This window comes from Schistocerca cancellata, chromosome 4 (genome assembly GCF_023864275.1).
Source record: "Schistocerca cancellata isolate TAMUIC-IGC-003103 chromosome 4, iqSchCanc2.1, whole genome shotgun sequence".
Taxonomy (NCBI): domain Eukaryota; kingdom Metazoa; phylum Arthropoda; class Insecta; order Orthoptera; family Acrididae; genus Schistocerca; species Schistocerca cancellata.
Window position 1 is genome coordinate 906,856,017 of NC_064629.1, and position 14,156 is coordinate 906,870,172.

The 14,156-nt window shown below is 38.7% G+C and overlaps 1 protein-coding gene across 19 annotated transcripts in view; it reads right to left on the reverse strand.

Moving 5' to 3' along the window:
- LOC126185071 (monocarboxylate transporter 12-B-like) overlaps nt 1–14,156 on the reverse strand; it is a 1,121,214-nt gene that overhangs the window by 511,534 nt on the left and 595,524 nt on the right. For 9 of the 19 annotated variants that reach the window (XM_049927853.1, XM_049927849.1, XM_049927855.1 and 6 more), the window contains exon 6: nt 13,103–13,319. The exons of the other annotated variants lie outside the window; for them this stretch is intronic. In XM_049927853.1, coding sequence (XP_049783810.1) covers nt 13,103–13,319 — 217 coding nt within the window. The remainder of the gene's footprint in view (nt 1–13,102; nt 13,320–14,156) is intronic. 19 annotated transcript variants of the gene reach the window in all.

Genomic DNA, 14,156 nt, shown 5'->3' on the forward strand with positions numbered 1-14,156 from the left:
AACACTTTCCTTTCCATTGGCAGTCTACATTTTATATCCTCTCTACTTTGACCATCATCAGTTATTTAGCTCCCAAAGTAGCAAAACGCTTTTACTACTTTAAGCGTCTCATTTCTTAATCTAATTCCTGCAGCATCACCCGATTTAATTAGACTACATTCCATTATTCTCATTTTGCTTTTATTGATGTTCATCTTATATCCTCCTTTCAAGACACTGTCCATTCCGTTCAGCTGCTCTTCCGGGTTCTTTGCTGTCTCTGAGAGAACTACAATGTCATCGCTGAACCTCAAAGTTTTAATTTCTTCTCCATGGATTTTAATTCCTACTCCAAATTTTTCTTTTGTTTCCTTTAATGCTTGCTCATCATGCTTATGTGCTAGTTTTCTAAAAAGAAAATGGTAGCTTTAGCCACACACTTGACCATAAATCAATGCACACAGACCATCACCTATACTGGAATTCGAACCATCACCCATAACAAAAGCAAGACATCATAAAAACACAGGCAGACAGAGCAAGGAAAATCTGCAAACTAGAGCTGCTTGACGCAGAATTAAAACATCTCACAATACATTGCTCAAGAATGGTTATCCATTTGCTGAGATAAAAAGGGCATTACGACGACTGTGCAGAAATTATATCAATACTTAAGCACTGGTGAAATCAAAAGTTTTCCTGCTTTTCATTAAGTATGTTACTGACCATGTAGGAAAAATCTTGAAAAAGTGGAACATTGCGGTACTCCACAGACCCACCCAGAAGATATAAGCACACCTAAAATTGGCCAAGGGTGCTCACCAACCACTGCAAAAGCAGGAATTTAGAGGATTTCATGCAGTTGTGGGGAGGTGTATGTGGGCACTGCAAAAAGAACATAAAAATTACTATAAGAGCACAAGGACAATTTCAGAAGAGGGGATACTGACAGAACAGTTTTTGCAAAACATGCTTTGCAGCCAGGAGACCACCGCATTCATTTTGATGGGACTCAAGTACTGGCAGCCACAAACAGATACCATGAAAGACTATACAGAGAGGCCATAGAGACAGTAAAACAGTAGGAATGAGAAGGGTGTGAAATTGAATGACATGTAGATTTTAGTGCTTATACCAAGAGTTGACAGCAACAGTGGACAACGGCAGTTGACAACTGGCAGTTGCACTTGGGTATTCAAAACACGTGATGCCATGCCACTGCATGAAAGTACATGGAAGCAGTATTTTGATACAGTCATTAGTGAGCCAAGGTGTGAATCAGACTTTCAAAGATGCTACGATCCCCCTTGAAAATGTCCTCCACAGATGGGGATGAAATGTTGGGTTTTAAGGTGAAATCCATTCAACCACAACATAATAGCCCAGAAAATTTTATTAATAGTAGACAGTATATGACACCACACATTCCACTGAGTCCTCTTGCAGAAGTGCTAATATTTCATCTTGCCACTTCTTTCTCATTCTGTGAAATTCCTTGGGTTCCTTTCTGATGAAATGTCAACTTCAGATGGTTTGGCGTCATTCAAGCTGTTGAGCCCCTGCCTTCCTTTGGGTCTCGAATTGTTACATTCTTCTTGATGTCTGGGGGTATTTTGCCTGTCTCATAAATGTTGCACACAATGTGGAATGATTTCAGTGCTTATACCAAGAGTTGACAGCAACAGTGGACAACAGCAGCCATGGTTGGCCTTCTCAAGGTTCTCAATATTCTAAAGAAATGTCTACTCCAGGGGTCTTGTTTCGACTTACAGATTTAAGAACTCTATCAAATTCTTCTGAGAGTATCATACCTTCCATTTCTTCTTCATTGATTTCCTCTACTATTTTAATAATACTGTCTTCAAGTTGGTTTCCTTTCTGTGTATTCCTTCCATCTTTCAGCTTTCAGTTTTCCCTTCCTTGCCTAGAACTGGATTGCCATCCCTTGATATTCACACAGCTGCTTCTCCTTTCTCCAAAGATCACACAAATTCTCTCTTTTTCTTAGTTATGTATGCTTGTACATTCTTGCAATTTTTTATCTAGTTAATCCTGCTTTGTCACACTGCACTTCCACTCTGTCTCATTTCTTACATGTTTCCATTCCCCTTCACTTGCTTCATTTGATGCATTTTTATATTTTATCCTTTTTTCAGTTAAATCCAGTATCTCCTGTGTTACCCAAGGATTTTTTCTAGGCCTTATCTTTGTACAGATTTGATCATCTGCTGCCATCACTATTTGATTTCTCAAAGCTACCCATTCATCTTTCATTGTATTTCTTTCCCCCGTTTTAGTCAAACTTTGCCTAATGCTCTCTCTGAATCTCTCAACCCCCTCTTGTTCCTTCAATTTATTCATGTCTCATCTCCTTAATTTGTAATGTTTTTGCAATTTCTTCAGTTTTATTCTTCAGTTCACAACTGATAACTTATGGCAGTGTCTTACAGTTTAAAATTTGGTTTTGAAATCTTTGTCTTAGCATTACATAATCAGTGTGAAACCTTCTAGTATCTCCAGATCTCTTCAACATACAGCCCACAGTTCACTGTCTAGTGGTTAACACTGCTATCTCTAGACCCTGGGATCCTACGTTTGATTCCTAGGTGAGTCTAGGACATTCTTCACTCAGGACTGGGTGTCTGGGTTGTCCTCATCATTTCATCTCATCTTCATTTATGTGCAAGTTGCCAAAGTAGTGTAAAATTGAAAGACTTGCACTATACAGCCAAACTACCTCAGCTAATAACACTATATGATCATTTCATTCCACATATACAGCCATCTTCCATTATTCTTAAACCATGTGTTAGTGATGAACAAATTATGCAAATAATGCAAAATTCTACCAGGTGGTTTTATCTTTCATTATTTCACCCAGTTCATGTTCTCCTGCTATTTTTCCTTTTCTTCCTTTATCTGTTGTTGAGTTCCAATCCCCCATCACAGTTTTCATCGCCCTTAACTATTTGAATAATTTGTTTTATCTCATCACATATTTTTTTCAATTTGTACCTTATCTACATCTACATCCATACTCTGCAAGCCACCTGACAGTGTGTGGCAGAGGGTACCTTGAGTACTTCTATCAGTTCTCCCTTCTATTCCAGTCTCGTATTTTTTGTGGAAAGAAAGATTGTCGGTATGCCCCTGTGAGGGCTCTAATCTCTCTGATTTTATCCTCATGGTCTCTTCGTGAGATATGTGTAGGAGGGAGCAATATGCTGCTTGACTGCTCAGTGAAGATATGTTCTCGAAACTTCAACAAAAGCCTGTACTGAGATACTGAGCATCTCTCTTGCAGAGTCTTCCACTGGAGTTTATCTATCATTTCCGTAATGCTTTCGCAATTACTGAATGATCTTGTAACGAAGTGCGCTGCTCTCCATTGGATCTTCTCTATCTCTTCTATCAACCCTATCTGGTACGGATCCCACACTTGTGAGCAGTATTCAAGCAGTGGGCAAACAAGTTTACTGTAAACTACTTCCTTTGTTTTCGGACTGAATTTCCTTAGGATTCTTCCAATGAATCTCAGTCTGGCATCTGCTTTACCAACGATTAATTTTATATGGTCATTTCATTTTAAATCACTCCTAATGCCTACTCCCAGATAATTTATGGAATTAATTGCTTCAGTTGCTGACCTGCTATTTGTAGCTAAATGATAATGGATCTTTCTTTCTAGGTATTCGCAGCACATTACACTTGTCTACATTGAGATTCAATTGCCATTCCCTGCACCATGTGTCAATTCGTTGCAGATCCTCCTGCATTTCAGTGCAATTTGCCATTGTTACAACCTCTCGATATACTACAGTATGATCAGCAAAAAGCCTCAGTGAACTTCCGATGTTATCCACGAGGTCATTTATATATATTGTGAATAGCAACGGTCCTACAACACTCCCCTGCGGCACACGTGAAATCACTCTTACTTCGGACGACTTCTCTCCATTGAGAATGATATGCTGCATTCTGTTATCTAGGAACTCTTCAATTCAATCACACAATTGGTCTGATAGTCCATATGCTCTTACTTTGTTCATTAAACGACTGTGGGGAGCTGTATAAAACACCTTGCAGAAGTCAATAAACACGGCATCTACCTGGGAACCCGTGCATATTGCCCTCTAGGTCTCCTGGACGAATAGTGTGAGCTGGGTTTCACACGATCGTCTTTTTCGAAACCCATGCTGATTCCTACAGAGTAGATTTCTAGTCTCCAGAAAAGTCATTATACTCAAACATAATATGTGTTCCAAAATTCTACAACTGATCGACATTAGAGATATAGGTCTATAGTTCCGCACATCTGTTTGATGTCCCTTCTTAAAAACGGGAATGACCTGTGCCCTTTTCCAATCTTTTGGAATGCTACACTCTTCTAGAGACCTACGGTACACCACTGCAAGAAGGGGGCCAAGTTCCTTCGTGTACTCTGTGGAAAATGAAATTGTTATCCCATCAGGTCCATTAGCCTTTACTCTTTTGAGTGATTTTAATTGTTTTTCTATCCCTCTGTCATCTGTTTGGATATCTACCATTTTGTCATCTGTGCGACAACCTAGAAAAGGGACTATAGTGCAGTCTTCCTCTCTGATACAGCTTTGGAAAAAGACATTTAGTATTTTGGCCTTTAGTCTGTCATCCTCTGTTTCAGTACCATTTTGGTCACAGAGCATCTGGACATTTTGTTTTGATCCACCTACCACTTTGACATAAGACCAAAATTTCTTAGGATCTTCTGCCAAGTCAGTACATAGAACTTTACTTTCGAATTCATTGAACACCTCTAGCATAGCCCTCCTCACACTACATTTCACTTTGTGTAATTTTTGTTTGTCTGCAAGGCTTTGGCTATGTTTATGTTTGCTGTGAAGTTCCCTTTGCTTCTGTAGCAGTTTTCTAACTTGGTTGTTGTACCATGGTGGCTCTTTTCCAGCTCTTATCATCTTGCTTGGCACATACTCATGTAATGCATATTGTATGATGGTTTTGAACTTTGTCCACTGATACTCAACACTATCTGTACTTGAGATAAAAAGTTTGTGTTGAACTGTCAAGTACTCTGAAATCTGCTTTTTGTCACTTTTGCTAAACAGAAAAATCTTCTTCACTTTTTTAATATTTCTATTTATGGCTTAAATCATTGATGCTGTAAATGCTTTATGATCGCTGATTCTCTACTCTGCATTAACTGTTTCAAATATTTTGAGTCTGTTTGTCACCAGAAGGTCTAATATGTTATCACCACGAGTCGGTTCTCTGTTTAACTGCTCAAGGTAGTGTTCAGATAATGCACTTATAAATATTTCACTGGATTCTTTGTCCCTGCCACCCATTATAAACGTCTGAGTCTCCCAGTCTATATCTGGTAAATTAAAATCTCCACTCAGAACTATAACATCGTCGGGAAATCTACTCAAAATATTTTCCAAATTCTCCTTCAGGTGTTCTGCTACAACAGCTGCTGAGTCAGGGGGCCTATAGAGACATCCAATTACCATGTCTGAGTCTGCTTTAACTGTGATCTTCACCCAAATTATTTCACATATCGGATCTCCATCAATTTCCTTCGATACTATTGCACTTTTTATCGTTATAAACATGCCTCCCCCTTCACTGTCCAGCCTTTCTCTGTGGTATCCATTCCAATTTGAGTTTAGAATTTCATTACTGTTGACATCTGGTTTAAGCCAACTTTCTGTCCCTAGTACTATGTGGGCATTGTGACCGTTTATTAATGAGAGCAGTTCTGGGACCTTTCTATAGACGCTCCTGCAGTTTACTATTACCACACTAATGTTGTCATTCCATGTTGCGTTATCTGCTGAGCTAGTTGGCCTGTTACCTTGTACTACTGTGGTCAGTGTTGGCTTTGTGTCTACCCTGGCTATTCTAATGTGATAACTATGCTGTTCATAGTATCTCACCTGCACTCTTATTTTCTAATTCATGATTGGACCTACTTCTGTGTTACCCCTATTCAGTTTCTTATATATAAACCTGTACTTACCTGACCAGAAATCCTTTTCTTCCTGCCATTACACTTCTGTAATTCCCACTACATCTAACTTCAACTTATCCATTTTCCTTTTTAAACTCTCTAACCTACCTATCTATTTAAGGGTTCTAAAGTCCATGCTCTATCCTTTAGAATGTTACTTCAGTTTTTTCTGGCGGTGACATCCTCTTGAGTATTGTCTGCGCAGAGATCTAAATGGGGTGCTATTTTACTTCTGGATCTGAAAGGGATGCCATCATCATTAAGCCATACAGTAGAGTGCATATCCTTTGGAGAAATAATGACTGTAGTTTCCTGTTACTTTCAGCTGTTTGCAGTACCAGCACAGAAAAGCCATATTGGCTAGTGTTAACAAGGGCAGTTTAGTCAGTCATATAGACTGTTGCTCCTGCAACAACTGACAAGCCTGCTACCTTCTTGAGAAACCACAAATTAGTTTGGCCTCTCAACAGATACTCCTCCATTGTGATTGTACATACCATACATTTGTCTGAAATGCTGAGGCTCACAAGCCACCCAATCTTGGCAAAGTCTATGGTTCATGGGCAGAATAATTTATTATTAGAATTTTACTTAAAACTGTTCACATAAATTTTCAGAATGAATCCATAATTTCACTGCCAAAATTTAACTAACTCAATAACTTAACATACAAAGGATAACTTATTTCCAGACATTATACCCAAACCATCAATGTAAAGACACAGTGTTTCTGTCTATTTATTTATTTTTTAATTCATTTATTCATTTCTTTATTGTTCTCAATGCTTTCCTACCATCCACTGCTCCATATACATAGTGAGTAACACTCAGCCTTCACCTAATTAATTATCCATATTCTAACCTAATGCATGCTACTGCTTAAAACTCAGCCATATGGCACTATTAAAAGCATAATTGTGAACATTAGAAACCACTGTATCTGATAATAGTACTAATAAATATTATCCATAAGCATTTTAGGAAAATTTACAATGGAGATAAAATGGAAGGGTCATTTCATTACCACACACACACACACAGACACACACAGCAACAATAAAGCACACTATTACTACATGAAATATTAACTGACAGCAAGAAAATATTAACAGCAGGTAGATTCAAATGCAGAAAATTTCTTTTCCAGGGCAATTTTTTTCCATTTGTCTCTCAGCCAACGTCATTGAACAATTCATAGCTCCCATTCTAAATTATATTAGCATTCTCCTTCAGTCTTGCTACAATCGGCACCTCTGAAATTTGGAATATTTCAGAGAAACTAGTTTTTCCATACCTTCATGCAGGTACATAAATGGATTTAATTTATTTACTGTGGAGCTGAGGATGGAAAGAAAGAGGAGAAGTTGGTCAGTCAATAAAGTATACTCATTTGACTCAATTGAAAGAGCTCTGCCATCAAAAGGTACAGTCTCAGTTACAACCTACATCAAGTTATAATATTAACTTGTCATCAATGTCCAAAAGAGTGAAAAGATATAATATTTCCATCCAAGAGTTTATACTTTTCAAAGATTTAATATTAACCTACAGGTTATTCATAAGCAACATTCAAATTAGCTATGGTGGCATTTATGACAGATATGAATAACCATGAATAAGTCATGCAGTATCTACAGAATTATAAAATTATTTCTGAGCAATAAGAAAATTAATTTTAGGAAAGGAAAAAATGGAAGAGTATGGTTTAAAGTCTCACTGATAGTGAGGTTATTCAATATGAATCAAACAGAGTGAACATGACACTGGCCACGGTACAGGAGTTGAACAAAAATATGGAATCACTACAATAAATACATCCTTGAACATAAATTCATATGCTAGACAGGCGCGTAGGTTGTGCTTCTGTATTTTACTATGAATGGCATCTGTGCAACGTCCACATACAGGGAAAGAAGAAAAACATGTATGAAAGTGTGTGTTGAGTGTTGATGATGGGCAGTTGTTGAAGAGGATTGTGTCAAAAAATAAGGGGGCAATTGCTACAAAATTCACTGCTACAAAATTCACTGCAGAACTGAATGTCACTTGTGAACCCTGTCATCACCAAAATAACATAAAGTGAATTCCATAAGAAAGGAATTATAGGGTGAGCCAGAATTCTGAAACCACTCATCAGTGATGCAAATGCCCATATCAGGAAAACATAGTGCTGAAGCCATAAAATCTGGACTATGTGTCCCCGGTGGAACAACGTAATTTGATGACTCTTTTTTTCCACTGTTTCCGATTTCTGTCTGAGATTACATCTCAAGAGTGGAACACAGTGGGGGTCTGGTAGTGATTTGGACAGCTATATCGAGGTATTCCATGGAGCCCATGGTTACTTTGCGAGGTCACATTACTGTCGAGGATTGTATGACCATTTTAGCTGATGAGATCCATCCTATGGTACATTGTTTGTTCCCTAATGGTGATTCCGTGTTCCAAGAGAACAGAAATCATGGTCATACACCTCATATTGTCCAGAACCATTTTGTGAGCAGGAAGATGAATTGTTGCAACTCCTCTGGCCACTGGTCACCAGATCTCAATATTATTGAGCTTTTGTGGTCTACTTTGGAGAGAAGGGTGTACAATTGCTATCCACCTCCATCATCATTACCTAAACTTGCCACTATTTTGCTGGATGAACTGATGTTACTAAGTTTGCTTCCTTTGATCAACAAATAACAACAGACATGGGAAGATTCCTAAACATTTTTCACATCTACCAACATGCAGAAGAGCTACTCAGTTGCTAGTGAAGCATCAGTTATTCTTGTAGTACTACCTATTCTTTGTGGTTTTGCCCTGTTATTCCATCTTTTACAGCAGAAAAAAATCTAGTGACTGATTTTGCATGAGACATCATACCAAGGTGGTATAACAAGCCACAGTACAGGAACCATTTAGGTGTTTTTGCACAAGACGCTATATGTGGATTATGCTGACACTATGAAAGGCATTCTTGAAAGGCTAAATTACTACATAGTCATAACTGTGAAGTTATTGACCCATTGGGAAACCAGGAGCAACAATGTAATGGTTGCCTAATGGTCATGCCTTGTGCCTCAGTCCTGTTGTGGCTTGAGGAAAGGAGCACTATCATTTGAGAAACAACAGCAGGCCAGGCATGCCTCTATACAGCCATTTTTAGCAAACTTCATGAGTCTTCACCAGTCTACAAGCTGAAATAGTTCAACAACCTGTTGCCGGCAGACTCTGTCTACAACAGGCTTGCTGTCCTCGCTAAACCTGAATGTTATTGATTTGGAGCCTTCCAATAGGTGGTAAACCTGCTGGTTGACATCTGGCTGCCTGCTCTGGTGATCTGCCTTGTGGCCAGCTCTTCCAGCTGCCCAAACATTGATGCCTGTGCAGGTAAACGCTGTCACTGATATCTGATCAGTGTGGCCAGATGCTGTCGCTGTCTGCCATTGCCTGTGAAGGCACATGTAACTACTGTCCACACTGGGTTCCACAGTTTGATTTTGCGTAGCCAAGTGTGCCTGCACAGAGTTGCAAATTTGCACCAGTCACCAGGGCAGCCTAGCTGCATGTGCCTCCACTCTCCTACGGATCCTAAGCTAGCTCAACCACTGGACCATTGATCACACTACATCGCCAAGCTGCCCTCCACTGCCCAGGGGGACATCACACAAGATCGTAACAAAAGGCCATTGCTGAGCTAAAAACACTTCAGTGACCAAGTACAACCTGCATGAGGGCAATGGCTGCAGTGTAGTACTTCCACGACTGTTGTATTTTGGCAGGGAATAAAAAGAATATTTAATATTGCTGCTTTTATGATGGGATATCAGACAACAACCTGGTATCTGCCCACCACACTATTGTAACCGCAGCCCGCATCTCGTGGTCGTGCGGTAGCGTTCTCGCTTCCCACGCCCGGGTTCCCGGGTTCGATTCCCGGCGGGGTCAGGGATTTTCTCTGCCTCGTGATGGCTGGGTGTTGTGTGCTGTCCTTAGGTTAGTTAGGTTTAAGTAGTTCTAAGTTCTAGGGGACTTATGACCACAGCAGTTGAGTCCCATAGTGCTCAGAGCCAATTTTTTATTGTAACCGCACCTAGGATGGTGAACTACAAGCCTTCCTGACCTCTAGCAACCCAGCTCCACTACCCATAGTTGAGGTCATCCACCTCAGCCTCTACAGTGTTTTTCCATTCCTGGTAACATGTACTGTTAAATCAAATATAGCACTAGACTCTCCTCTGTTGACTGGCCACATAAAGGCCCTGTTTAAAAATTATGTTTATGAGAAAGAACAGAAATTTTTCATCAATCCTGGGTGTTGTATGAAACACATGATGAGTAGTGCTTGTTCAGGCAGATTCAGTTCATCCACTGCATAAATCAAATAAATATCTACTAAAGCACAAGAGAAGATGTATCTGAAAACGCTAAGGAGGGACATCCAGTATATAATTCTGAAAAGTTTACTGTAACATAAAAGCAAAATTTTATGAAATAGCCAATATTACAAGATAAACTTCAAATAAATCCCAGAATGACAGTTAAAAGAATGCTTATTAACAACTATAGGTACATTAACATATACAGGGTAATTTTTTCCACTACATACAAACTCTAGGGATTGATTGATGAGAGAATACGGAACAAAGAAGGTCTAATGAACTTAGGTCTGCAAATGCATTGTTTTCATTCACAGTGACTGCAGTCTAATACACACTGTACCATGAAGCCACAGTTACAGTACATGTTGAAAATAGTTTCCATGTGCCTCAATGCATGCATGTGCATGTCATAGCATGTTCTGTCTTGCACATTCACACAGCCATGCAGCATCTGAACAGCATCAAAGGCAGCATAAATATCCTTCTACAATGTCTCCACTTCTGTAATAGGCTCTGCATACACAATAGCCCCATAACCAGAAATGGCACAGGTTGAGATCCGGTAAATTAGCAGACCATGCAACTGGAACCCCTCATCTGATCCATCAACCAGAGAATACATGACTGACATGTGTCCGGATGTTAACAGGAAAGTGGGCTGGAGCACCATCATGTAGCAGCCACATAATCCTATGAATCATCAATGGCACTTCTTCCAGCAGGGGAGGCAAAGTCACCTGCATGAAATGTTGATAGTTCTTGTTAGGTGACGTGGAAGGAAGACTGGTCGCAAAATATGGTCAGCAATTATCCCAGCCCACACATTCTGGCTGCACTGATGTTGATGATTTGCTGTCACCATACCATGGGGGTTCTACATGCTATGACTGTTATAAAAGTTGGTGGTCTCATGTGGGTAGGTTGGATGACACAAATCCCAGAATCGTGGTTGCCTGGTGAAGAAACAAATTGCAAAACTGCTTCTGATGTGCAAAGTCTGTCCCTAGTAAGCCCTGCACACACTGTAAGTGAAAAGAAAAAGAGTAGAGCCAAATAATAACAGCAGTTAATGGAATGTAATGATGATATATAAGTGGAGGTAACTGTTTCTTATTTACCATACCTGGAGACAATTTCAGAATTACATTACAGAATGAAAATCAATCTATGTAAGCTCCACTTGAAAATTAATGAAAACGACCTACCCACACATGTTTATTTATACCATATTTACTCGAATGTAAGCTGCACTTTTTTTCCGGTTTTTGTAATCCAAAAAACTGCCTGCGGCTTAGAATCGAGTGCAAAGCAAGCGGAAGTTCTGAAAAATGTTGGTAGGTGCCGCCACAACTAACTTCTGCCATCGAATATATGTAGCGCTACACAGGCATGCTTTGTAGGCACAGAGATAAATACTGGCACCAAAACCTCTGCGTCAGTAAATAAATTTAAAAAAAAAGGTGGAAGACGAGCTTTTTTTTCTCCGCCCCGAGTTTCTACCACTGCATTTTCATACATTATCCAACGAAGTAAATACAAATTCCGTGTTGTTCATTTTCCAATGTAGCAGAATTTCAATGTACTACGAAAATCCAACTGGCAAGACTGTTAGGGACGTTTGTCAATATGGCCAACTCTACGTTCTGAATTTTTTCCTACCTGTGAGAAGTGATGGTTGCTAATAGGAACCTGATGAAATGTGAATCACATGCAGTATTCTCTTCACCATAAGAGTAATACGAATGTAAACATTTTGCCATGTATTCTTTAGTGTTTGCTGCTATCTCATTTAAATCCTGTCTGCCTAATAAACTACGAAACTAGAGTGAGACAACAGCAAACACAGAAGAATATACTTATCGTGTCATGTTTATAATCGTATTATTCTTATGCATAATAGTGATACAGTCAGGAATGAAGCACGGCAACTGACTAGATTTTTAAATCTAAGATGGCTAATTTCTGTGCAGAATTTGATGTACTAAAGAAGCGGCCACAAAGATTTTCAAATTGAGAAAAATTTTCGCCTAACTCTCGTTCAGAACATGTTCTATCATACGCAGTCTATTATTTGGTTCTTGTTGATAATTATCAAAGAAAGCAGCAGTGTAAGTAACAACAAATAGCAGTCTCTTGCCATTGTTTCGCTAATGAGATGATTCCTCTCTTTTTTTTTAATTGTAAGCGGCAGTAGCGCGCACAAAAGCAAGCCATGCCGCGAGCGGCGACGCAAGTACAGTAATGCATTTTCAGCTAAGAGTGACGTAAACACCTATAACAAAGAAAATGGCACTTATCAGATCAAAGCAAAATAAGCAGTCGATTCAAACCAGATGAAGCACGTGAAAAAGGAAGAGTACCCATGTAAATACGGATGGAGGGCCTGACGCATAGCAATGGCTACCTGGTAAAGCTTAACTGCTAAGCTTACAACTCGAACCAAACTACTGTAGCTGTATCGTCTTTCATTCAACCTAAATTGTGTCTCATATTACAATGGACCAACTTTGTTTCGATTTGGAGGTGCGGCCTAAAACTTTTCTCTCCCCTTGAATTTTGAGTCTCATATTTCAGGTGCGGCTTAGATTCGGGATTTTTTTTCCCCTTTATTTCGAGTATCATTTTTCAGGTGCGGCTTAGATTCGAGTGCATCTTAGATTCGAGTAAATACAGTACATCAGTCCTGGTTAATTAAAAATTTAAAAATTTGAATGCAAGTTTATTTAGAGAAAAGTTTTACCTGTAATGTATATGAAGGGCACATAAAAACCCATCATTGTAAGGAAACCAGACACTGAAAGCAACATAAATGATGGGCTCTGAAGCAATGAAAGATCCAGCATAGAACCCAATGCTCTCTGCACAGCCTCTGGGCAAAGTTGACATTCTCTCTCTTCTTCAATATCTTGCTTTGTGGGTAAATGGCTTACAGATACATGATAATCTATAGAATGGGCCTGAAATAAAATAAAGCAAGTATGAGAACACTGTAGCCATTGCTTTAAAACAGTCAAAGGTTAAACTGTATTCCTAATTATAGTTTCTGTTGAAAGAGAGGTTATAACTAAAAAGAAATTTTTGTAAATATTGTTAACAGTTCAGATAATACACTGGCTGCAATATAATAACCAGAATCTAATCACAGAAGTAAATCAGAAGTATAAACTGAATCTACAGTGAACAGACTCTCTTAACTATCTTTTAATTGTGAAATACAGTAATTAATGCTTAAATAAGTATAAAAATCTGAACAATACCATACTGTAGTTTTGTTACAGTTTTAACAAAGTAACTGAAAAATGTAGAATAGTCCTTCCAAGGCAGTCTGAGGGATCCTAGCTTTTTTGTTTACCAAAGAAGAAGGAATTTGCAGAACATTGATTTGATTTACTTTTGATTATTGTTCAATACTGTGTATGGTCATTCCTTCTGATATTTGATGAGAAACATTTTTATGAAGTTCCAGATTTTCTATTTTGAGTAATAATTATATTGTAATCATAAATGTGTCACTGCCAAACAAATACATGAACTAACAGAACTAAATAATTCATAATTTCCCTGTTCAGTCTGCTGTTTCAGTGTTGGCTTCCTACATTCTCTTAGCTTTCTTTATTCACATTTATTTCAGTGTGTAGTCATAAATTATGACTTCTGCAAATGTCACAAGATTAATACATAACATATACATCTTACAATTCCTTCAGTGAATACAGACATTAATTTAGAAGAAATCTTAATTTTGTTTTAAATGTCACCCCAGTATGTCCTCTTATGGATTCTAGCCATTTGTT